The sequence below is a fragment of the Henckelia pumila genome, chromosome 4, assembly GCF_033568475.1.
Source record: "Henckelia pumila isolate YLH828 chromosome 4, ASM3356847v2, whole genome shotgun sequence".
In the NCBI taxonomy this organism is placed as follows: domain Eukaryota; kingdom Viridiplantae; phylum Streptophyta; class Magnoliopsida; order Lamiales; family Gesneriaceae; genus Henckelia; species Henckelia pumila.
In genome coordinates, this window is record NC_133123.1 from 28,951,193 (window position 1) to 28,978,594 (window position 27,402).

Genomic DNA, 27,402 nt, shown 5'->3' on the forward strand with positions numbered 1-27,402 from the left:
ATTCTGATATTAAAGGACATTTGATCTTGATTTTGACCTTTTTTTAGGGATTGTGAGAGGCGATTTCAATTAATTGGGTTAAATATTGAAGTTTGAACATCATTCAACTTTGTTGATCACATGAGTAAGATTCTATAAAATCAAACAATTACTGCAATAAACCTTCTGAAAACTAAATGTACATGCAACGCCAAAAAAATTTGGTAGAGTGGAAACTTTACTCATGTAGGTTTAAAGAAGGGGTTTTGTCATGTTAATTAATCTTTCACTATTTCTTTGGTTTGATCGATTAAAAATAATGTTAGTGAATTTTACTTTATATATGTTAGTGTATCGGACACAAGCTTTATTCTTGTGTTTGTTTTTTTCGAAGATCCAAATTTTATTAAACAAATTAACAAAAGATCGGTTTCTTGTGTTGTTAAGTTCACATAAATTGTGTGTTTGAACAAATTTCAAAGATTGATAGATAAAGACTATATGAATTGGTTGGATGAACTATAATCAAGTTGGTATGATTTTAATATAAATATGATTAAATTGGTGTGCCAAAGAATTTTATTTGTGCAAATTGCTCAAAAATCCCCAATGCAAACATGTTTTGTTCTTCACTCCTTAGCCACCTTTTTGTACCACATTTTTTGTTAATTTGTACCACATCTTGTATGGTTTTGTACCACATCTTGTATTGTTTTGTACCACATTTTATGACTAGGGATCCCAAAGCAAAACGTGTTTGCATTTGGGGATTTTTGAGCAAATTGCCCATTTTATTTGACACACAACCCCAAATATTAATCATTAATTGGTGTTGTTACTTACATATATGTAACACTTTTTTTGTGTTAATATTTATTTTGTAAAAAAAACTATGATTTCTTATAGTAATTTTTTTTAAAATATTAGAAATGATATTATCGTTTAAAAAACATTAGAAAATAATATATATATTTTAATCATAAAATATTTTTAAGCATTTTGTAAGCATCATATATATGATTCTAAGTAGGTAAGAGTTTGTTAGAAAACAAGAAAACAACCATGCATTTACTTAACTCCCTTTACACAAACTTCAAAACTCTTATAAATACTCAAGAAATTAATGAGCTAATTAAGGAAATCAATGCCATCAATATAATGCATTTGACGGAAACAGGGTTCTGGGACTAGGCGTGCCCACTAGCCGACCACAATGCAAAGGAATAAGAACATCACTTATTAAGTCCCTTCTCAGAACAATCTTCAGAGCAGCAAGGGAATTTTGCTTCATTAAACCAATTTTCTTACACAAAACGGATAGCAATAGAGGTGAAAATGACAAAACATGATAAAAAAATCATGAGACAATACCACAATACCTCCCTGGCAACATCCATTCCACATAAATCATCTCTCGGATCTGGTTCAGTATAGCCCGCCTCTTTTGCCTCTTTCACCACTTTGCTGAAAGCTCGGGCACCCATGAAGTTGTTAAATATATAGCTTAAGGTCCCACTGCATCAACACATACACTTGGTGAGTAGACAGGTGAGTATAACGTCCTGAAGCATTTTGCTTTTTGTCCATTCAGTTGGCAGCAAGACCTAAGCTTGCATTTTTAGAAAAATTACACAGAACTAAAAGCATTTTATTTTATTGGGGTGGAGATATATTACCCCCTGGGTCCTCCCCTCCCCTGTGCATAATGATTCAAGACAAAGACAAAGAACACCAACCTGAAGATGCCTTCAATTCGCAGAATTTTATCCCCAGTCTCGAGAAGCCCTTGCAAAGTGCTAATTATCGGTAAACCAGCTCCGACAGTTGCTTCATAGAAATAATGCGTATAGGATTGACGCTGAAGAGTTCTCAATTTCAAGTACTGCACACGTGACAATGTAGAAATGAAAAAGTTAAGCATGAAATCTTGTTAAGACATCTTCCACCGACCACGCATATAAATTATAAAGCAGACATTTTCTCTGCAGAACAAAACCTTAAATGCAGACACCATCGCATAGCATACATGTACCAGTGGAGAGATGTAGCATTTGAACGAGCATATGGGAAATGAGACAATTCATAACAAAAATTGAAAATAATCAATTATTTCAGGCGCATGTATGCATTTCTTTGTTACCTGATCAAGGGGACCTGAATTAGCTTTCTTATTTGGGGTGATCACGTGTATACTCTGCACAACCAATCATGGTAATGGCTCGCCACATAAGAGTCTGCGGTGCAATCTACTATAACGGTATTAGGGATGAAATGATTCCCATGCACATGTTGAACAAATTTCTGAATATCAGCTTTGTCTTTTTGTAGATCTCTCCATATCGACAAGTCAATCCCCCTAATTACCGTCATGACCAGTTAGGCTATTATGTTCAACTTCTAAAATTAAACACACTCTGAATTTAAGGGGTGAGCTGATCAGAAACATGAAAGATTTTAGGGAGCCTATAAAATACAAAAGATTTCAGTAACTATTGAAAATATAGTTATAAGCACCCAAAATAATAAGTCAAGAGGTTAGAGGCTCTTTTAGGAAAGGGAGGGAGAGAAATTGTTTCAAGATCTCGAGACTTTTTATTTTTTGTGGCACGAGATCACAAATTGATATCATATAGGCTCCTGTAGCTGTTCTCCCTACAAATAGAAATCTATAAATTCTTTTCTCTTTTTAGAAAAACAAAACTTCTCACGACTTCCAAAACATTTTATAGTATATAGTGCCACTCAATTTTAAAACATGAAAAAGGATGGAAAAAAATTAGCTAACCACCATCTTGGACTATACAACCTCTGAAAGATCTTTAGTCAACAGAACCCCATTTTCTTTGCTTATTTTGCTTCATCCATCAAATAAAAAATTATTTCAATCGCATGATAGAAAACAATGGTCATTTTGGTTGGATATCATCATTAATGGCAAAAGGCAAAATGAAGAAGCTCTCTTAAAACTCCCAAAACTTACGAATCACTCAATAGCATAGTCCTTGATCCCATAATCCCCATTACACGCAAATCAATGTTGAACTTTTCCTTGAGGACTGCTGCCTGTACAGAGATTGACAGCCATATTAAACAAAATATAAAATTTAATATGAAAAGTAAAATGCTAAAAATGAATCATTTCAAATGTACTGTAGGGAACCAAAATGTTGATCTCAGTTTAAGATTTAAATATGCTAAAACCACTAAAACTCTAGCAAGGATAACTTTGTCCATAAGAATTAAGAACATAAAGTCATATATCTGAACTACTGTAAGTAAAACATAAGAATTTCATGTTGCCAACTTGTCCACATGGAGGGGTATCCACACATAATCAGTTGGCTGTAATTTTTGTTGATACCAAATAAATTCTCCCGTTCAGAGAGAGTTTTTTGGGTTCGCTGACTTCCATGAATATGAGCTACAGGGTCGAGTTCATCGCTATGGTGGTGACCCCAATAACACTATCTGCTTTCACAAACACTAAAATTGAATCTAATGGAGAGCAAAAACTAAAGAGTATGCAAAAACTGGTCGGTAAAACATGCGCACAATTATGCTATGGAATGCATTTTTCAACTAGAAAGTTGTGTTACTGTTGGAGTGGAACTTTACATCCAGAAGGGCCCTAAATCCAGAAGACATAATCCCATGCAAAAGAAGAGTCCAAAATTCTGGCGCTATTGGAAATAATTTATACCTGGTCCCTAAGTTGGTCAAGCAATGTGCCACCAATCAATCCTGGTCCAATAATACCCATCGATATGGTAGTTCTTGATAGATAAAATCTTGAGTGCACAGCACGTAAAGCCTTTATGCAATCTTCTTGCTTGAGAACTACAGTAATATTATATTCAGAACAACCTTGAGCTATGGCGCGCACATTGATATTGGCCTGAAAATTGGTCCACCAAGTCAGGAAATATATGCTTACATGCAGTTGAAAGAAAGTAGCAAAAGAATCTTGTTCTCCTGACTCTCGCAGATGCAAAGATTATACTATGTGGATGTTTATCAAGGATATTCCAACATTTAATAATATCATTAGATGTTAAGATGTTAGATCATAAAAATAATTTGGAACCTTGTAAATTTCCTTCCCCGACCTTTTTTTTAAGGACCTTATAAGCTCCTAACGTCTTATATTTTGGAGCACAACTGCTCCCATGCTAATTTTTCCCTACATTTCAACATATCTTATCTTCCAAACCCTCAAACATCTTATTTCATGCTTGAAAGATCTTAAAAGCTTAGTCAAACCTGATACTAGAAACAGTAATGAGTTCCTTTAATCCATATTATTGAACAACAAACCAACTTGATTTGCATGATCAATAGTTGAGTACTCGTGATTTATGGACAACATTAGAAAAATTATTCAACAGTCATAAGTTTATCAACCTTGGCAAGAGCATTAAAGAGAGTCACGCCAACTCCAGGAGTACTCGCCATTTTCTGGCCAACAGCTGCCAGAATGCTACAATTGGGAATAACTGCAATCTGCACACATTCGATAAGAATAACATAGCACAAATCTTTCAGGAAAATGAGCAACACTGTTATCAAACAGCAAACGCCTGTGGATAAATGATCAAAGACATGGGCACCATCAATTTCAAATTAGGTTTTAAATTATGCAGTTGAGTAATATTTAAGTAGGTCTTGCCTGCAAGGGAAGCCTAAAGTTTTATGGAATCCCTAACTCTTGCAAGTGATAGGACCGAATCGCAGCTAGTATGCATTGGTAAATGAGTTAACAGTAATGAGTTGTCATATTGCTAATTGTGATAGCTAAATAATAGTTAAAATCATCAACAAGGTTGAAGACTGAGATGTATCACCCCCAACATGGATACTAAGTAGCAATGCCTCTTGTTGATACAATACAGTTCTAACATGCACATCATCCACAAATAAATAAATCTCCTAAAAAAGCCATTGGGGAGAAAGATCACCAAACCTTCTGCATAGGCTAATTCTTTTAGCTGTAAACTAAAGGGAAATTGTAGGTAGGAAGTAAATGGTTATTCAGAAAGAGCAAGTAATTTTGATGAAAGTAGGTAACTTGCACAGTCGAGTTCTCACATCATTTAATATACTATCACCGAAAAATGCTGATTTACCTCACCACATACACACAGATGAACACATGCACACACACAAAAAGCTTGGCCTGAGTTGGCATGATAGATCCAAACACTTGGTTAAAGACAAACAACCTGAGAGAGACAACCCGCATTCAGTGCCTGACGAAACCTAATTTCTAAAGCTGCAGCGACAGCCTTAACCTCCTTCTCAGGAACCACAAAACACACAGAGTGCTCGCTACTAGCCTGCATTTAAGTAAATCAAGTAAGATTAATCCTCTATGAAAGTGCTTGCAAATTAAAATCAGAGAAGAAAACATGTATACCTGGGATATCATGATTACATTAGCTCCAACATCCTTCACAGCGCTGAAAATGTCACTAGCCCAGTTAGGTATATACCAAAAATACCGAAAATAATTATCTATATTTAAAAATTATAATAATGATTTGTATTGGGCTCAGTTAGGTTTTCAATTTTTATTTTGTGTTGGGCTTAGCCTTTAAACAGTCCAATTGTAGCCTCAACAAACACAGAAATCTCTTCAGCTTCGCCGTGTACTCGTGTTCTTCGATTCTGATTTCTCTTTGACTTGCCCTAGCCCTAAACTAAGCACAATAAATTTTATACACTAATCGACTTTTATATTTTGCAAGAAAAGGTAGCGCTTCGTTGTTTTGTTATTTTTTCTGGAATGGAGCTCTGTACCGCGATGTTTCAGTTTTAAAATTTTGTTTCCCCTTTGATGTTTATTTTAACAGCTTTTTGCTCAAGCAGGGGAGGATTCTTGGCTTTTTTTACCATGCTTCGGGTTCAACGGAAGGAGATTTTGTGATATAGTTGGGATTTGTTGCTTGCTTTTGAAGGTAATTTACAGTAATTTTAATTTTCAATTGCTTGTAAAATTGATTCATGTCAAAATTTGTCATTTCTTACCCTGGCGGTAACAATTCTTCTAATTACCCATCATTAATCGGGTTCAATCTATTTAAAATCAAGCTTTTGTTTGATATATCTAGAGAGGGGGAGGAGGAATGCAAGTGATATTGTTTGGTGGAGTTGGGGTCGGCAGATGCATTGCTTTCAAAGCATGTTTTGTTTTGAGATATAATTCCATGTTTTGTTTTGAGATATACTTCCATGTTTTGCTTTGGTTCCTATGCAAGATTTGATGTTATTTTCATCACTTCCCACTGTATTTTAACCTCCCTTATTATTATTCGTTTCAACATGATTTTGAAGTTGATTCTTTGACTTGAATGAACAGCATGGACAGTCGAAATGTTTGCTGGAATTAATTTGGATAAATCATGTTATTTATGGCTGCCAAGTGAAATTTGAGGTATGAGTTGGATTTAATTTGGTTCTGATTTTTTATTGGCTAGCTTTCGATGGACCGGAGAATGATAAAATTAATCGTTCTTCATTTATTGTAATTTCAGCATTTCTATAAGAAACTTTCTTTCTTTCTTTTTTGATGGTCAGAAGTCATCAGCTTCATTTTGATATGATTTTGATGTGAGTAACACCAATTTTTGTTCTTTTTTTTGTTGTAATTTCGGTATGGACGACATTATATCAATATCATACCGAAATTTCGGTATACCGAATTTTTTCGATAAGAATGGTATGGAATTTAAGTCATACCGAAATTTCGGTATACCGACATTTGGTATACCGAAATTTCGGTACGGTATCGGTATTCTTTTTTCGGTACGGTATACGGTATTCTTTGTAAAGTTCGGTATACCGTACCGACCTAGCCCTAATTATAACTAGCATTTTGGCTTGGGAAATACTAGTTTTGGCTATGGTTTATGCACAGAGATTTATCTCTGGGAAAACATTATCGTTTTTCTAACTATATCACTCCATATTTCAGTATCCTTGCGTTGTGCTCTTGTTATTTTTTATTCTACTGCATTTCGGTGGCCTTTATCTTACCAGTAGCCTAACAATTGGTCCGACCTGCCATGGCCACCACTCGTTCTGAGGTAAGGATCGAGATTCTCGAAAAATCAGTCGCCGTGCTCCAGGACGAGATGGGCTCCGTCCACAAAAAGCTTGACTACATCACTTCTATTGTGGAGCAGTTGCTGGCAGAAAGATTCAAGGACTTCGGCCACCAACCTGGCTCTCATGAGTCCCATGACGCAGCCTTTGCCCAACATGAATCATCGAAGAAGAATGAGCAGTCTCTGAACATATGGGGTCTGGGTGCATTTACGAGCGAGAAGGAGATGGAGAATGAGGAGTTCACTGAAGCACTTCATCCGGAAAAATTTTCCCGAGAAAAACAATCCGGTCGGGACAATGAGATGGAAGCAGAAGATGGGGGGAAAAGAGCCATCAGTCGAATCGAATTACCAGGAGTTTTAGGGATTGATCCTGGAATGGTCGATCTCGGTGGTAAGGTCTCCACAGAGAAATGGCAAAAGAGTGATGTAAAGCAAAATTTATCTGGAGAATCCATGACCTCGCCGGAAGTGAAGAAGGGGGAAAATGTCATCGAACCACCTCAATTCGCGAAGCTTGGTTGGGAGAGAACAATGATGAACGGGAGTGACTGGGTAGTCACGCATTGGGAACGACGCCAGGTTGACTTAATCAAAAGGTACAGTGGTCGAAAAGCAACGAATCCATACGAATGTGTTTCTGCGTCGATGAGGGAGACGCTGTTGAGAGGCGGTACCGAGGCGGTTCTTCTGCAAATGGTGATTTAGGATAGATGACGGCAACAAGCGATTGGGTCATATGATTGACAGGCCTAGAGATGAATTATGGGGTGGGATATGGGCCCAAAACTCACTTATAATTATTAAGGCCCAAGATTTGGGGATTGAAGGTGATCTGAAAAGTGAGGGAAAAGTTTGGCCATTGCAGCCATAATATTGACATTGCTGTGTTGGGCTCAAACTGGCCCATCTACCGGGCCCAATCAATACAGTGGGCATTTAACTGAGACCAATGAATGTTTGATTATGGGCCAACTCACAGACCAATTAGAGAAAGAGAAAGGAAGGGAAGGCGCAGGGTCATCGGACCTGCTCCAGATACTAGGGCACTCCACGACCAGTGTTGGAGTGGGAATGCAGAAGTGATGCGAAGTGAATTAGAGATTAAGCTGGTCGAACGAAACGGAAAAAAGGATGAGAAGGAATTCAACGATAAAAAAACTGCAGCATTCTTGGAAACGCCTTTGGGAGGGAATCGAATTCTCGAGTTGGACAGGAAATTGTAGGAGTTTATCAATGTCATCAAAAGTTTTACTATAATTAATATGTGGGCTGAAGATTATCCTAATGATTTTCCGTATTTTGGTAATATGTTTTTCACCCTTGACTTTGAGATAGTTGTGTTTGATGTTGGTTGGAAGGACACAGAAATCAAAAGATTCCAGTTTCAAGTCTCAGCCTCGAGGACAAGGCTGATTTTTGAGTGGATGGTATTGTTCGGGACTATATGTGTATGGGCTTTAATATATATTGGGCCTTAGGCCCAAGAAACTCAAGCCCATAAAAGTATCTAGACGCTTGAGGGAGAGCAATAAAATGTGGGGAGTGCAGTTTGTTAGGCATTCGGTTGTTCTCTTTTGAAAGTTGTAACTAGCATTTTGGCTTGGGAAATATTGGCTTTGGCTAGGGTTTATGCACAGAGATTTATCTCTGGGAAAACATTATCCTTTTTCTTACTATATCACTCCATATTTCAGTATCCTTGTGTTGTGCTCTTGTTATTTTTTATTCTACTGCATTTCGGTGGCCTTTATCTTACCAGTAGCCTAACACGCCCAGTGCCATAATACTGTAGAAACAGATAGTAAAGACTATTGAGAATGCTATTCTTTGTTTTGGAGCTTTTTTACAAACCTCATAGAAAATGGAGATAGAATACAGTTAAAGATAGGTTTTGTTGATCCATTAACTCTTTCGTTGCTTGCTTGAGAAGATATTCATTCCATGTAGTGAGGCAAACATAGTAGAGGATTAACATATTCCAAGCCATAAGCCATTAACAAACAGCAGAATTAAAAAGTTTGGTAGAGCTCGGTGCAGACCCAGCAGGGCTGGGAGGCAAATGGTACCAACCACCCCCTAATAACAAAAACAAATTTGTTATATGCAATTCTTCTAAAATAACCAAGCCCCCCCCCCAAACAACACTGCGCGCGCCGATTCTTGATGCCCTCGTTGCAAATTATGGGCCACCCCTGTTTACGTTAAACAAAATGACGGCACCACTCTTGTAAGTGGGTCAAAACCACTGATATAAAGAAAATCATTTCTGCCAAAAACTACTTCTAAGACATTTAACATGCATGACATACCGATGTGTATTGCACGTAACATTGCCTTGAGGTTAGTAATATCCTCATGCAATCGAGCTAAGAAATTAGCCAGTTCATCCCCTTCAAGTAGATCAACTGCCGTCAACTTGTGCTTTTCTAAAACAGCTTCTAATGCAATTACATAGGAATCATCCCGAGCCTGTGCCTTGTATATGAGATCATACATCATGTCAGTCACCTTTGACATGGCAGAGACAACAACTAATTTTCTCTCTGACTCATCCTTAACAATGATGTTAGCAACATTTTGGATCCTTTCAGAATTTCCCACGCAGGTGCCACCAAATTTATGAATACACCAAGTGTCACCCTTCGGAAGTTGAGCTTTTTCAACAGCTTCATCCAGTAACATATCTAGAAATATAGTCATCATCCGGGAAAAATATAGTTCAATAGTGACACTAGATTCTGTTATGAGTTTGAATCCGTATGTAAAGATGGTAAAGAAAAAAAACCTGCACTAGTAACTGATGCAAATATATTTTGCTTATATGAATCTTTCCCTTGTAACCGTGAAAAATGAACTGTTCTGTGGATAAAAATAACATGAATCTTCAGCTAATGCATAGAGATTAGAGAGTAGAAAATAATTTAACAAACATCCATAAAAAAAACTACAATTCTACAGCTTCCAAAACTGTTTACAGATAAACAGTGAGGTAATTAATAAGAAGATAACCAGTCAAAAAAAATTAAAATAATGAGAAGATAAAACTACAAAACCAACTATCACGCTGGAACGTTAAAATAAACTGAAGTGTTTTTTTTCCTTGTTGCTTCCCTGAATAATGGAGACAGTAAAACCAGAAAATATAATAAAGAAAAACTAGATAAGCTATGCCAATTTCAAAGTAACTTTGGAGAGTCATGTCAATGCTTTGCTAGTTCCGAAAGGTGGTTGTAGAAAACAAGTATTTGATCTTTTTGTTTTTCCAAGTCTGAACTGATAATGGGATAGACGACGAACAAGAATTTATTGTTAGTGAGTGATTTATATCAACCAACAGATGGTTCGACTCAAACTAGCTAAAACAGAATCCTATCAATTGTGGTAAACTAAATAAACCCAGGGGCGGGATGGGGTACACATGGATATTGGATTGGTTCATTACAAATAAAAATAAATAAAAATTAATATAATTAATTATAATAAATAAATAAATACTAATAGAAACATATTAATAAAAATTTTAATTATTGATTTTATATATGTAAATTTTATATAAAGTAATTAATACAAAAAAATTCACAACTTTTATTAAAAAATACATTTATCACAATAAAATTTAAAATAAAATATTAATTTTTCAGGCCCGCGGGCCAACCTGCGCGGGTCACGGGTCTAGGCGGGTTGGCCCATATAGGCCCACCTTTTTTTGGGTTGAAAAAATTTCAACTCAACCCACTTAAATTGTGTGACGGGGCAATTGACGGCTCTAGGTACACACAACAGTTCTGAACCGAACAAAATTTGGACAAGATGTAATTTGTAATGTTCTATAAATTGGAAAATAATCAAATAACCACTATAGAGAAGCTATCTTAAACTCGCGAGAAAGAATGAATATGAAAGAAACTGGTGTTTTAGGCAATTCAAGAAATAAACCACAAAAACAGAGCATATATCTTTCTTTCTAAAGTTCTGGCTGTGCCATTCACAGTAAAAATATTTACTATATCTAAAAAAATGAATTGCATGATCACATTCATCAAAATCAAATCTCTAACCGTGCCATCCACAGGAAAAATATTCACTTTATCAAAAAAAAAAAATAATAATAATAATAATAATAACAATCGCATGACCACATTCACCAAAACATCTGTTCAAGGACACGTGCACATTTCGTACAAACATTATTTAACTTGGTACCCCAACGGAAATACCTACCCATGGGGTAATACCCATGGGATAATACCCATGGGTGACGTGGTTTGTTGTGATGTAGGGTTCACAATCAATGATTGGACCAATCAAATACTTTCACACCACCCATGGGGTAATACCCCATGGGTAGGGTCCAGTTGAGCCAACCGTGGGAAGGAAAAAGCAGCGTCCCAGGTGGGGGTTATGCAGACACTGAATCTCTGATAAATAACATATTTATTTACCACTTTCAAACCCCCAGAACATAAAGTGAAATCTTTAAGCACCCAGAAGTGTCCGGGTGAGGAACTGAAAAGAATCGAACAAACGAACAGAAACGAAATGCCCAACTATTTTCCAGCCAAGAAACACAGGAGTTGGGTACCTGGAGAGTGGAGGGCGTTGGAGGAGAGTAAAAGGGTGGATCTTGGCTGGTGGAGCCAATAATTTGTCGGGTTTGAAGAAGTGGCATGATGAAAGATTTTGTAGGGAAGAAGAAGAAGTGAATGCCATTTCCCTTCTCCTTCGTTGGCGGTTGGCGTTTAGTTTTGCGGCTGCTTGTTTTACAGTAAATACAGAACAGAGATGGATTTCGAGTAGTGATGACTGATGAGTCTGATGGTGATTTCCATTTTTCTGTGTATGCCTATGTGTGTATTAGGCCATCTGGGGGCGCTATTTTTTGCGCCAAAAGAGCGCCCCCACATTTTGCAGCACCATATTTCGCTCAGGCTTTTGGCATGCGCCAAATTTGGTGCAATCTTTTCTTTACGCCTGCGCGAAATTTGGTGCAATCTTTTCTTTCTTTTTTTGTTAAATTTTTTTAATACTTTTTATTTGTTTTTATAATTATAAATAATAATTAAATATTTAATTTATTATTTTAATAATTAAATATTCGAAAAAAATTATTTTAATTATTTAGAATATTTAATCAATAAATATTTATTTTAAATAATAAATAATATTTATCAATTTTAATAATTTTCATATATTAATTTGTATTATCTATAAATTAAGTTATATAATAATAATTAAATCATAAACTTAAAATTTATTATTTATATGTATTAAAAATAAAATAATTTTTTAATTAATAAAAATATTAATTAAATAATTTGTAAAAATAATTATTCAAGATAAATTTTTTTTATAAAAACAATATTAATTATATATTTTGTAAAAATATGTTGAATAAAAGTAATTAATATATGTGAAATAAAATGAATATTTCGGAAATATTTTTTTTGGTGTAAGATTTGGTGTAAATGGATTGAAGATGTATGTTATATTTGGTGCAAAAATTACACTATTTTATTGCAAAACTTGCACCAAAATAGTGTTTGTGGTTGAAGATGGCTAGTATTTACATATGTGTGTGTGCAAAACTTGTAATTCATTTGCATCCAAAAACTAGTTAAAAGACAATTAATTATCCCACGAATGTACCTATAAATTTTTAATATACTAAATAAATAATTTATTTCTTAAAAATAAATAAATAATTCGATCAATTATCCTTTAAGAAAATAACTACTATTTAATTTAGCATATATAATACAAGAACATCACCATCAATTTTTTTTTTTTTACTAGGGCATCATATATTAATCATATGAAATTATGATAAATTTTTGGGTTTATTTAAAAACGCTTTCCATCATATCGACCTTACTATATGATTTTACTATATCGAAATAACATTTTTATATTTTATTTTTCTCTCTTATCAATTCTAACAAAAATAATAATTTTTATTTTAGTTTTTTTTAATATTTTTTTTTTTACAATTTGCGAAACATGCATAACATGTGCCCAATCCGTAGACACCGATCCTTTGAGTGCAATATTATGCATCCAAAATAGTTGATCTTTCTAAAAATTATTATTATTTAATTTAAACTTACAAAAAAATATGTAAATATGTGCTCTTATTGAAGGGAAACAAACGAATTCAAAAGGTCCAATACAATAGTCAATATGTAAGCAGCTTACGCCTTGCAAGTTGCATTAACGGGCACGACAATAACAAATGATTTTAGGTAAAGGTTTAATGATGGTTGGTGATTTTTTTTAGTTGGTTTTTCGCTTTTAATTATTGATAAAATAATAGGTAGCGGTGGTTTTGTTTTTATCAATCGTTGTTCCGGACGTGATATGTGCTTAAAGTTGAACTAATTATAGTTATTTTTTAAAAAACAATTTTTATGAATCTCTCACAAGTTAATTTAATGACCCGCATAGCAAACCCGATTAGTTATTTTTTTAAAAACAATTTTTATGAGTCTTTCACAAGTTAATTTAATGTCCCGCATAGCAAACCCAATTTATCTCATGAGAGATTATTATTTTTGTATTAAAAATATTATTTTTTATTACAAAAATACGACACATTATTTTTGCGTTAAAAATATTATTTTTTATTACAAGAATAGACCATGACGTATGTCACATATATAAATCTATAAGTTATTCGCAAAAAAAACTATTTCTTTTATTGAATAGGTAATCTTTGAGACGATTCAATTCAATCCGTATCAATAATGAAAATTAATATTTTTACATAAAAAATAATATATTTTATGGGACAATTTTTTTTTTTAAAATAAAAAATAGCGAAGAAAAAAAATTATGGATCAAGTTGAATAAAAAATTCATTTCATAAAACTGATTTGTAAATTGGTCTCGTATAACAGTTTTTGTGTTTTTTCTGTAAATTATGAAATGATATCGAGTAGTTTTTTCTATAAATTATGAAATGATATCGAGTAGAGGTCTTTTGTTATACGATTTTCACGGATTTATATCCGTGAGAAAGTCGATCCGGCCTATATTTACAAACAAAGTTATGTTTTTTTGCTGTAATATGTTTTCATGTATTGGAAACAAAATAATTGTATCACAAAATTGACATATGAGACTATTTTATATGATTTTTTGTGTAAAAATTAAATGATTAAGATAGATGAATGGATAAAGAAAAATCAACTGGTTTATAAATCTAAAAGAGTTATGATTATATTATGAATTATACCTAAGCATTTCATGATAGATACAGATGAATAAATTAAATATACATTTTTTGCAAATTAATTTTTTTAAAAAAAGTGGACAATTTATATTACACCAAAGATATAAAAATTAGTTAATCTAAAATCAATTTGCTTTACAAGATATATAATATATTACACCAAAATACACAGTTGATAGATATAAAACGTTCTTAGTTTATAGTAACAAATACTAGGACCCCAAGGGGTATTGTTCGAGTTTATAGAATATGTAAACTCTTGTTAAATTCTCAGATCATAGAAAAAAATACCATGTATATTTTAAAAATTATAAATTTCAACTCAATATTTGAATCAAATAGATTTTAACTAAACAAAACTGGTTAAATAAATATAGAATTGGAAAAAAAAAAAAACTAAATATAGAATTGAATACCGCTAAGACATACTCTCACGTACGAATAACAACTATCATCTTTATTTACAGTCTAGCTGGCTCGAATGGACTAAATTTGAGGTTAATACAACATTATACAATTTTGCAGGGAATCGTTCTCAGGAATTTGAATAATCTGAATCGCCGACACTCTGATCTGCTGGATAAGAAATGAAAGATGAATCATGTCTGATCATGGAGATTGTAAACCCGTACCCGCTATGCATATGATTCTAATGTTTCATTTCCTTCTTATTGATTGAGTTTCTATGTTACACTTTAGAATCTCAATAGTTCTGCTCAGGAATAGTGAAATCCTGTGAGTGGACCGAAACAAGATGACACGAGAGCTCTTGCTGTTTAATTGAGTTTGAGGTGTCTAGAGAAACTATATATATTAATTTGATGTCATCGTGTAACATTTTGGAATTCTAGAAGCACCCCTAGCCTGTCCCAAATTCCCAATGCGGCAGATTTCGAGCGTAACTAAATTTCAAAGGCAAAGGGTTTGTGCTGCAATATCGTAATCTGTTAATCTAGCTCCCCATTTACAGAATCATGTTACCATGTCATCGTTTTTGCTAAGGTCTCATGTTCTTGTTGTTGGTGGCATCGGTGTTTCCGGCCCCTCTCCATTCTAGAGATTTAAGAAATAGTAATAACCAAGGTGATGTCCTAATTCTTTTAGTTACACACATACTTCAATCGTTCTAGATTTCTCAGTAATAAAAGGTGGTAGTTGTCAACGATTGCCTGAAAATGAGGTCGTGCATACGAGACATATATGTTTGAAATCTATCTCTTAGCAGATTTCTCATTCAGATATAGAGTTTTAAAATGTATATGCATGATGTTTAGCATTCAATTTCATCATTTGATTGAAGGATGATCAGATCAAACGTTGATATTTTTACCCACGTTTTTGTTTAGGGGCATGGGCATGGAAGTGTTTGCTGTTCATTTTAATAGATGTATTTTTCTTGATTTGCACTATTCTGCATGTTGAACATGTTGGCTTGTGTCGCTAATAATCTTGTGATTAAAACCGAAGAGAGGCACTGATCTTGGTGAATCAGGCAAAAAAACAGAGAGAGTAATTAATTTGGCTCTATGGCCAATTGAGATCAAGTCTTTAAGTTTGATACATTAATCTATAGGTTAACGAGATCTCGAGTTAAATGCCATCAATATAATGCATTTGACAGGAAACGGGGTTCCGGGAAAATGGAGTACTTATAAATATAGGTAACTGTGTTTTTACAATGAATTACAAATGGAGCAAAATTCTTGAAAGTGATGTGTTTTTTAATGTTGGTAGAGTGGAAACTTTACTCATATAGGTTTAAAGAAGGGGTTTTATCATGTTAATTAATCTTTTACTATTTCTTTGGTTTGATCGATTAAAAGTAATGTTAGTGAATTTTACTTTATATATGCTAGTGTATCGGACACAAGCTTTATTCTTGTGTTTGTTTTTTTTAAGATCCAAATTTTATTAAAAAAATTAACAAAAGATCGGTTTCTTGTGTTGTTAAGTTCACATAAATTGTGTGTTTGAACAAATTTCCAAGATTGATAGATAAAGACAATATGAAATGGTTGGATGAACTATAATCAAGTTGGTATGATTTTAATATAAAATTGATTAAATTGGTGTGTCAAAGAATTTTATTTGACACATAACCCCAAATATTAATCATTAATTGGTGGTGTTGGTATACGTTACTTACATATATGTAACATTTTTTGTGTTAATATTTATTTTGTAAAAAAAAAACTATGATTTCTTATAATAATTTTTTTAATATTAGAAATGATATTATCGTTTAAAAAACATGAGCAAATAATATTATATATTTTAATCATAAAATATTTTTAAGCATTTTGTAAGCATCATATATATGATTGTAAAGTAGGTAAGAGTTTGTTAGAAAACAAGAAAACAACCATGCATTTACTTAACTCCCTTTACACAAGCTTCAAAACTCTTATAAATACTAAAGAAATTGATGAGCTAAGGAAATCAATGCCATCAATATAATGCATTTGACGGAAACAAGGTTTCGGGAAAATGGAGTACTCATGAATTTGAAAGGGGTTCCGGGAAAATGGAGTACTCATCAATATAGGTAGCTATGTTTTTACAGTGAATTAAAAATGGAGCAAAATTTTCGAAAGTGATGTGCTTTTTTAAGTAAGTAAAGTTTTCTACTTTGATTTCTCGGATTCACTGTTTTAGTTTTTTGCTGATTGAGAAATGTCAATTCGTTGCAGGTCATCCATCAGAAGCTATTAATGATAATGGCCATATAAATCCCACAACACCATATATATGAGCTAATACACAAAAAATTAATGAGCTAATTAGGTAACAGTTTGTTATAAAACAAGAAAACAACCATGCATTTACTTAACCCCCTTTACTCAAACTTCAAAACTCTTATAAATACTCAAGAAATTGATGAGCTAATTAAGGAAATCAATGCCATCAATATAATGCATTTGACGGAAACAGGGTTATGGGAAAATGGAGTACTCATCAATATAGGTAGCTGTGTTTTTACAATGAATTACAAATGGAGCAAAATTTTAAAAAGTGATGTGTTTTTTAAAGTAAGTAAAGTTTTCTACTTTGATGTCTCGGATTCACTGTTTTTGATTTTTTGTTGATTGAAAAATGTTAATTCGTTGCAGGTCATCCATAAGAAGCTATTAATGATAATGGCCATATAAATCCCACAACATCATATATATATATGAGCTTACTCAAGAAGTTGATGAGCTAATTAAGTAACAGTTTGTTATAAAACAAGAAAACAACCATGCATTTACTTTAACTCCCTTTACACAAACTTCAAAACTCTTATAAATACTCAAGAAATTGATGAGCTAATAAAGGAAATCAATGCCATCAATTTAATGCATTTGACGGAAACGGGGTTCTGGGAAAATGAAGTACCCATCAATATAGGTAGCTGTATTTTTACAATAAATTAAAAATGGAGCAAAATTCTCGAAAGTGGTATGTTTTTTTAATTAATTAAAGTTTTCTAATTTGATTTCTCGGATTCACGGTTTTAGTTTTTTTCTAATTGAAAAATGTCAATTCGTTGCAGGTCATCCATCAGAAGCTATTGATGATAAATATTGGGTACTCCTATTTAAGAAAAGCCGAATCTGAGCCAGACGCTCCCTCTCTCCGAAGAATTCGTCTGGTTCTTCTGGAAAAGACTAATGAACATGTTGAACTCCAAGAAACGGCTCGGGACGTCGGCGGAATCCGACACCGTGATGCAGGAGATCCTGAACATGCTCACGTTCGACAGCGGCGAAGTGGGGTGGGCTGTTTTTAGCCGAGGAAATACCTACCCATGGGTATTACCCATGGGTGACGTGGAGTGTTGTGATATAGGGTTCACAATCAATTATTGAACCAATCAAATACTTTCACACTATCCACGGGGTATTACCCCATGGGTAGGGTCCAGTTGAGCCAACCGTGGGAAGGAAAAAGCAGCGTCCCAGGTGGGGGTTATGCAGATACTGAATCTCTGATAAATAACATATTTATTTACCACTTTCAAACCCCCAGAACATAAAGTGAAATCTTTAAGCACCCAGAAGTGTCCGGGTGAGGAACTGAAAAGAATCGAACAAACGAACAGAAACGAAATGCCCAACTATTTTCCAGCCAAGAAACACAGGAGTTGGGTACCTGGAGAGTGGAGGGCGTTGGAGGAGAGTAAAAGGGTGGATCTTGGCTGGTGGAGCCAATAATTTGTCGGGTTTGAAGAAGCGGCATGATGAAAGATTTTGTAGGGAAGAAGAAGAAGTGAATGCCATTTCCCTTCTCCTTCGTTGGCGGTTGGCGTTTAGTTTTGCGGCTGCTTGTTTTACAGTAAATACAGAACAGAGATGGATTTCGAGTAGTGATGACTGATGAGTCTGATGGTGATTTCCATTTTTCTGTGTATGCCTATGTGTGTATTAGGCCATATGGGGGCGCTATTTTTTGCGCCAAAAGAGCGCCCCCACATTTTGCAGCACCATATTTCGCTCAGGCTTTTGGCATGCGCCAAATTTGGTGCAATCTTTTCTTTACGCCTGCGCGAAATTTGGTGCAATCTTTTCTTTCTTTTTTTGTTAAATTTTTTTAATACTTTTTATTTGTTTTTATAATTATAAGTAATAATTAAATATTTAATTTATTATTTTAATAATTAAATATTCGAAAAAAATTATTTTAATTATTTAGAATATTTAATCAATAAATATTTATTTTAAATAATAAATAATATTTATCAATTTTAATAATTTTCATATATTAATTTGTATTATCTATAAATTAAGTTATATAATAATAATTAAATCATAAACTTAAAATTTATTATTTATATGTATTAAAAATAAAATAATTTTTTAATTAATAAAAATATTAATTAAATAATTTTTAAAAATAATTATTCAAGATAAAAATTTTTATAAAAACAATATTAATTATATATTTTGTAAAAATATGTTGAATAAAAATAATTAATATATGTGAAATAAAATGAATATTCCGGGAATATTTTTTTTGGTGTAAGATTTGGTGTAAATGAATTGGAGATGTATGTTGTATTTGGTGCAGATTACACTATTTTATTGCAAAACTTGCATCAAAATAGTGTTTGTGGTTGGAGATGGCTAGTATTTACATATGTGTGTGTGCAAAACTTGTAATTCATTTGCATCCAAAAACTAGTTAAAAGACAAATTAATTATCCCACGAATGTACCTATAAATTTTTTATATACTAAATAAATAATTTATTTCTTAAAAATAAATAAATAATTCGATCAATTATCCTTTAAGAAAATAACTACTATTTAATTTAGCATATATAATACAAGAACATCACCATAATTTTTTTTTTTTACAAGAGCATCATATATTAATCATATGAAATTATGATAAATTTTTGGGTTTATTTAAAAACGCTCTCCATTATATCGACCTTACTATATGATTTTACTATATCGAAATAACATTTTTATATTTTATTTTTCTCTCTTATCAATTCTAATAAAAATAATAATTTTTATTTTAGTTTTTTTTAATTTTTTTTTTTACAATTTGCGAAACATGCATAACATGTGCCCAATCCGTAGACACCGATCCTTTGAGTGCAATATTATGCATCCATAATAGTTGATCTTTCTAAAATTTATTATTATTTAATTTAAACTTACAAATAAATATGTAAATATGTGCTCTTATTGAAGGGAAACAAACAAATTCAAAAGGTCCAATACAATAGTCAATATGTAAGCAGCTTACGCCTTGCAAGTTGCATTAACGGGCACGACAATAACAAATGATTTTAGGTAAAGGTTTAATGATGGGTGGTGATTTTTTTTAGTTGGTTTTTCGCTTTTAATTATTGATAAAATAATAGGTAGCGGTGGTTTTGTTTTTATCAATCGTTGTTCCGGACGTGATATGTGCTTAGAGTTCATGAACTAATTATAGTTATTTTTTAAAAAACAATTTTTATGAATCTCTCACAAGTTAATTTAATGACCCGCATAGCTAGACCTGGCCACGGTCCGGGTCGAACCCGCCGGGTCCGGGTTGGCTTTTAGCCAACCCTTAACCGGCCCGCCAATGGCCGGTTCCGGTCCGGGTCGGTGAACCGCGCGGTTCCGGTCCGGGTCCGATTAACTTCCGGTTCAGGGTCCGGGCTAACCCGTGCTATTTTTAAAAAAAATAAAAAATTTGCAGCGCCCCAGCGCTGCCAATGCAGTGTTGGGGCGCTGCACCTTCGAAATTTTTTTTTTTTTTTTAAATTTTTAAACAGATTTTTAATAAGACATATTCATTAAATAATTTCAATCAAATATTTCATATCTCCATAATAAAAATCTATTACATTTATTAAATAAACAATATATTAGAATTTCAACATCTTAATATCTTATGACTTAATATTACAAATCTATTACATTTTATTCTATTTCACTCGCATTTCCTCCCGTCGTAGTTCCGGATGTTCCTTCGGTATCATCTTAGTCTTCTTCATCATTTTGAATATGTTGTGTTCGAGTAGCGGCTTTTGACCAATCATTGAGCAAACATTGGGCTTCCAAATTTTCCGGCCTTAAGCTAGAACGTCTCTCGTCCAATGTATTTCCTCCAATACTAAATTTTTGCTCCACTGCAATTGTTGAAACCGGACAAGCTAGAATTTTTTTTGCCATTATAGCCAAAATTGGATATATTTGTATTTTTTGCGACCACCATCTCAAAATGTCAAAGTTTTCCTCATCTGTATCACTAAAACCAAAAATAGTGGTAAAATAATTTTCAAGTTCCTGACTGGAACTTGAGGATCCTCGTGGACGTTTCGTCTGTTCCCTTAATAAAGGTTGTGCTTTAATAAGTTTAGAAGTAACATTACTAGTTGCAGTGAATTGTGTTTCATGTGAAACAATTTGTCCACCATATTTGATGTTATATTCATTATAAATATCAAATAAATGAGTTTTAATATTAAACAAAATCAATGAGATAGAAGGAATCCTTTTTGCAATATGCTCCAAAGATTCATAATATAATGTTAACATGTCGCTTAAGCCATCTAATTTAAGTCTAGGATCTAAAACAAAAGCACATAAAAAAATTTCAGGAATGAGCAAAAAATATTTTTCCCAATTTGCTTTTATGACGAGAATACATTGAGATAAAGCACTATAATTAGAATTAACATGTTCATGAAAAATACAAGCAATGTTGCAACAATGTGTTAAAACTAAATGCGAAGTAGGGTAATAAACACCGGATAATTAGTCACTAGCATCATTAAAAGCTTTTAAATTTCACAAATACTAGTGCATATGTTCCATTGATTTGAAAACAAATAAATATCACGAGCTTGAACAAATTGATGAAAAAATGTACATAATAAATTTTTATATTCAAAAGAGGATAATAACAATTTATATGTTGAATTCCAACGAGTTGGAACGTCTCATGCAAACCGCTTAGGCTTCATACCATTTACTCTACAAAATTTTCCCCATTGCTTCATAACTTGGGGGCGCGTCCATAAATAATGAATAGCATTTCTAATTGGTTGAATATGTGTGCCTAAATTTTTTAGCCCATCTTGAACACACAAATTTAAAATATGACATGTGCATCTAATATGAAAAAATTTACCTCCTAGTGATGGTTTACATATTTCAATAAGCTCACTAATACTAGAAGTATTTGCACTAGCATTATCAAAAGACATTGAAAAAACTTTGGTAGTTAGACCATATTCTTCTAAAATAACAAATATAAGTTGCGAAATATGTGTGATTCGTTGAAACATCTATATGCAAGCAACCTTTTTTGAATGTTTCAATTATTATCAATCCAATGACATGTAATACCCATATATGAACAACTTTCCAATGATCACTCCAAATATCAGAACACAAAGAAACTTTATTATTCAAACTATAAAATTCCTTAATTAATTCTTTTTTTTGATCAACGACTAACTTTTTCATTGTGCGTTTGAGACTATTTCTTGGAATACGTCTAATAGAAGGATTTGCACTTGTAGAAAGCCAATTTTCAAAAGATAATTTATCGCTAAAACTAAAAGAAAGTTGTTCAACCGCAAAAAATTTAGCCGTTTCTTCTCTAAATCTAGCTTCGTTATATTTAAATAGTTGAGATTCATTATCCGATTGAGAAGAGAATGCTGGAATTTGAGTTTGACCACGATCAATACCAATTTCCACCGGATGATTTTTCTCGATATGCCGCGTCAAAGTTCCATAACCACCTCCTTGTTTAAATTTGTAACATTTTGAAAAATATTTGCATTTGGCTTGCAAATCACCGGAGGAAAGCGTCACCTTGTCGAAGTGTTTGGTGAAGATATCGGATGTCGGCAAGGCACCGCTCGAGTTTGTCTTTGAGAGGCCGCCGGATCGTTCATACTTTCTTGACTTGCATGATGACGTGGTGGTGGTGGTTGTTGTTCAACTTGTTGTCTTTGTTGCGCCTCTTGTCGAATTTCTTGAATTTCATCATCGGAATATTCAAGATCAAATCCATCGACATTTAATTGAGGATACTCGACCTCGGGTGATATGATGCTCTTTTCCTTTCCTTTTCCTTTGTCACCCCTACGACTTGATCCCGCTCCGGACATTTGTAATTGTATAAATATGAAAATAAATCAACAATTTACAATAAACCAATAATCGAAACTTGATATTTTTGATAATTCAAGAAATTAAAAGGAATTGAGAATAGAGAGAATGAAGAGAGAATTGTGTAAACAAAATGAAAGGAGGTTGGGGGTATTTATAGATAACAAATAGGTTTTAAAAAAAATTCTGGTTGACCCGGCGGGTCCGGCATGCCGACCCGCCGGGTCGCGGGTCGGGCGGGTTTCAACGGCCACGAAATCGTGGCCGTTGAGAGATCCAACGGCCACTTGCTAGTGGTCGTTGGATCATCTGGCGCCCCGATGGGCGCCACGTGTCCAACCCGCCGGGTTGGACGGTTCCAACCCAGCGGGTCGGACCCGTTCAACCCGGCGGGTCCAACCCGCCGGGTTGCCGGTTTTCCTAAGGGAAAACCGGGACCGGACCACCTAGTGGCCGGTCCGGTCCCGGTTCCGGGTCGGGCCCGTTGACCCGTTTCCGGGCCGGGTCCGGGCCCAACCCGGCCCTTGGCCAGGTCTACGCATAGCAAACCCGATTAGTTATTTTTTAAAAAACAATTTTTATGAGTCTTTCACAAGTTAATTTAATGTCCCGCATAGCAAACCCAATTTATCTCATGAGAGATTATTATTTTTGTGTTAAAAATATTATTTTTTATTACAAAAATACGACACATTATTTTTGTGTTAAAAATATTATTTTTTATTACAAGAATAGACCATGACGTATGTCACATATATAAATCTATAAGTTATTCGCAAAAAAACTATTTTTTTTATTGAATAGGTAACCTTTGAGACGATTCAATTCAATCCGTATCAATAATGAAAATTAATATTTTTACATAAAAAATAATATATTTTATGGGACAATTTTTTTTTAAAATAAAAAATAGCGAAGAAAAAAACATTATGGATCAAGTTGAATAAAAAATTCATTTCATAAAATTGATTTGTAAATTGGTCTCATATAACAGTTTTTGTGTTTTTTTCTGTAAATTATGAAATGATATCGAGTAGTTTTTTCTGTAAATTATGAAATGATATCGAGTAGAGGTCTTTTGTTATACGATTTTCACGGATTTATATCCGTAAGGAAGTCGATCCGGCCTATATTTACAAACAAAGTTATGTTTTTTGCTGTAATATGTTTTCATGTATTGGAAACAAAATAATTGTATCACAAAATTGACATATGAGACTATTTTATATGATTTTTTGTGTAAAAATTAAATGATTAAGATAGATGAATGGATAAAGAAAAATCAACTGGTTTATAAATCTAAAAGAGTTATGATTATATTATGAATTATACCTAAGCATTTCATGATAGATACAGATGAATAAATTAAATATACATTTTTTGAAAATTAATTTTTTTTAAAAAAGTGGACGATTTATATTACACCAAAGATATAAAAATTAGTTAATCTAAAATCAATTTGCTTTACAAGATATATAATATATTACACCAAAATACACAGTTGATAGATATAAAACGTTCTTAGTTTATAGTAACAAATACTAGGACCCCAAGGGGTATTGTTCGAGTTTATAAAATATGTAAACTCTTGTTAAATTCTCAGATCATAGAAAAAAATACCATGTATATTTTAAAAATTATAAATTTCAACTCAATATTTGAATCAAATAGATTTTAACTAAACAAAACTGGTTAAATAAATATAGAATTGGAAAAAAAAAAAACTAAATATAGAATTGAATACCGCTAAGACATACTCTCACGTACGAATAACAACTATCATCTTTATTTACAGTCTAGCTGGCTCGAATGGACTAAATTTGAGGTTAATACAACATTATACAATTTTGCAGGGAATCGTTCTCAGGAATTTGAATAATCTGAATCGCCGACACTCTGATCTGCTGGATAAGAAATGAAAGATGAATCATGTCTGATCATGGAGATTGTAAACCCGTACCCGCTATGCATATGATTCTAATGTTTCATTTCCTTCTTATTGATTGAGTTTCTATGTTACACTTTAGAATCTCAATAGTTCTGCTCAGGAATAGTGAAATCCTGTGAGTGGACCGAAACAAGATGACACGAGAGCTCTTGCTGTTTAATTGAGTTTGAGGTGTCTAGAGAAACTATATATATTAATTTGATGTCATCGTGTAACATTTTGGAATTCTAGAAGCACCCCTAGCCTGTCCCAAATTCCCAATGCGGCAGATTTCGAGCATAACTAAATTTCAAAGGCAAAGGGTTTGTGCTGCAATATCGTAATCTGTTAATCTAGCTCCCCATTTACAGAATCATGTTACCATGTCATCGTTTTTGCTAAGGTCTCATGTTCTTGTTGTTGGTGGCATCGGTGTTTCCGGCCCCTCTCCATTCTAGAGATTTAAGAAATCGTAATAACCAAGGTAATGTCCTAATTCTTTTAGTTACACACATACTTCAAGCGTTCTAGATTTCTCAGTAAAAAAAGTGGTAGTTGTCAACGATTGCCTGAAAATGAGGTCGTGCATACGAGATATATATGTTTGAAATCTATCTCGTAGCAGATTTCTCATTCAGATATAGAGTTTCAAAATGTATATGTATGATGTTTTAGCATTCAATTTCATCATTTGATTGAAGGATGATCAGATCAAAATTGATATTTTTACCCACGTGTTTGTTTAGGGGCATGGGCATGGAAGTGTTTGCTGTTCATTTTAATAGATGTATTTTTCTTGATTTGCACTATTCTGCATGTTGAACATGTTGGCTTGTGTCGCTAATAATCTTGTGATTAAAACCGAAGAGAGGCACTGATCTTGGTGAATCAGGCAAAAAAACAGAGAGAGTAATTAATTTGGCTCTATGGCCAATTGAGATCAAGTCTTTTAAGTTTGATACATTAATCTATAGGTTAACGAGATCTCGAGTTCAATGCCATCAATATAATGCATTTGACGGAAACGGGGTTCCGGGAAAATGGAGTACTCATAAATATAGGTAGCTGTGTTTTTACAATGAATTACAAATAGAGCAAAATTCTCGAAAGTAATGTGTTTTTTAATGTTGGTAGAGTGGAAACTTTACTCATGTAGGTTTAAAGAAGGGGTTTTCTCATGTTAATTAATCTTTTACTATTTCTTTGGTTTGATCGATTAAAAGTAATGTTAGTGAATTTTACTTTATATATGCTAGTGTATCGGACACAAGCTTTATTCTTGTGTTTGTTTTTTTTAAGATCCAAATTTTATTAAAAAAATTAACAAAAGATCGGTTTCTTGTGTTGTTAAGTTCACATAAATTGTGTGTTTGAACAAATTTCCAAGATTGATAGATAAAGACAATATGAAATGGTTGGATGAACTATAATCAAGTTGGTATGATTTTAATATAAAATTGATTAAATTGGTGTGTCAAAAAATTTTATTTGACACACAACCCCAAATATTAATCATTAACTGGTGTTGTTGGTATATGTTACTTACATATATGTAACATTTTTTGTGTTAATATTTATTTTGTAAAAAAAAACTATGATTTCTTATAATAATTTTTTTTAATATTAGAAATGATATTATCGTTTAAAAAACATGAGCAAATAATATTATATATTTTAATCATAAAATATTTTTAAGCATTTTGTAAGCATCATATATATGATTGTAAAGTAGGTACGAGTTTGTTAGAAAATAAGAAAACAACCATGCATTTACTTAACTCCCTTTACACAAACTTCAAAACTTTTATAAATACTAAAGAAATTGATGAGCTAAGGAAATCAATGCCATCAGTATAATGCATTTGATTGGAACAAGGTTTCGGGAAAATGGAGTACTCATGAATTTGAAAGGGGTTCCGGGAAAATGGAGTACTCATCAATATAGGTAGCTGTGTTTTTACAGTGAATTAAAAATGGAGCAAAATTCTCGAAAGTGATGTGTTTTTTTAAGTAAGTAAAGTTTTTTACTTTGATTTCTCGGATTCACTGTTTTACTTTTTTGCTGATTGAGAAATGTCAATTCATTGCAGATAAGCTATTAATGATAATGGCCATATAAATCCCACAACACCATATATATGAGCTAATACTCAAAAAATTGATGAGTTAATTAGGTAACAGTTTGTTATAAAACAAGAAAACAACCATGCATTTACTTAACTCCCTTTACGCAAACTTCAAAACTCTTAAAAATACTCAAGAAATTGATGAGCTAATTAAGGAAATCAATGCCATCAATATAATGCATTTGACGGAAACAGGGTTCTGGGAAAATGGAGTACTCATCAATATAGGTAGTTGTGTTTTTACAATGAATTACAAATGGAGCAAAATTCTAAAAAGTGATGTGTTTTTTAAAGTAAGTAAAGTTTTCTACTTTGATGTCTCAGATTTACTGTTTTTGATTTTTTGTTGATTGAAAAATGTCAATTCGTTGTAGGTCATCCATCAGAAGCTATTAATGATAATGGCCATATAAATCCCACAACATCAT

General features: G+C 33.1%; 2 protein-coding genes and 1 pseudogene across 2 annotated transcripts; 1 reads left to right on the top strand and 2 right to left on the bottom strand.

The window, feature by feature from the left end:
* Positions 1–1,066: 1,066 nt before the first annotated feature.
* On the bottom strand, positions 1,067–5,464 carry LOC140860747 (bifunctional aspartokinase/homoserine dehydrogenase, chloroplastic-like; annotated as a pseudogene).
* Positions 5,465–5,702: 238 nt separating this feature from the next.
* LOC140863329 (uncharacterized) lies at positions 5,703–9,086 on the top strand. The gene is made up of 4 exons (XM_073266687.1): positions 5,703–5,728; positions 5,829–5,933; positions 6,335–6,409; positions 7,161–9,086. Exon 4 carries the CDS (start codon positions 7,308–7,310, stop codon positions 7,788–7,790), a length of 483 nt encoding a protein of 160 aa, XP_073122788.1. The 5' UTR covers positions 5,703–5,728; positions 5,829–5,933; positions 6,335–6,409; positions 7,161–7,307; the 3' UTR covers positions 7,791–9,086.
* Positions 9,087–9,276: 190 nt separating this feature from the next.
* On the bottom strand, positions 9,277–11,798 carry LOC140863328 (bifunctional aspartokinase/homoserine dehydrogenase, chloroplastic-like). The gene is made up of 3 exons (XM_073266686.1): positions 11,668–11,798; positions 9,871–9,944; positions 9,277–9,769 (listed from the first exon to the last, which is right to left on the bottom strand). Exons 1-3 carry the CDS (start codon positions 11,793–11,795, stop codon positions 9,282–9,284), a joined length of 690 nt encoding a protein of 229 aa, XP_073122787.1. The 5' UTR covers positions 11,796–11,798; the 3' UTR covers positions 9,277–9,281.
* Positions 11,799–27,402: the final 15,604 nt, after the last annotated feature.

Bases quoted from the DNA above. Each gene is read 5' to 3' on its own strand.
- LOC140863329 (XM_073266687.1), top strand. From the start codon at position 7,308: ATGGAGAATGAGGAGTTCACTGAAGCACTTCATCCGGAAAAATTTTCC.
- LOC140863328 (XM_073266686.1), bottom strand. From the start codon at position 11,795: ATGGCATTCACTTCTTCTTCTTCCCTACAAAATCTTTCATCATGCCAC. The intron at 9,945-11,667 runs GTACCCAACTCC...TTTTATCCACAG, and splicing joins CAACGCCCTCCACTCTCCAG to AACAGTTCATTTTTCACGGT. The intron at 9,770-9,870 runs GTTTTTTTTCTT...CTATATTTCTAG, and splicing joins TGCATCAGTTACTAGTGCAG to ATATGTTACTGGATGAAGCT.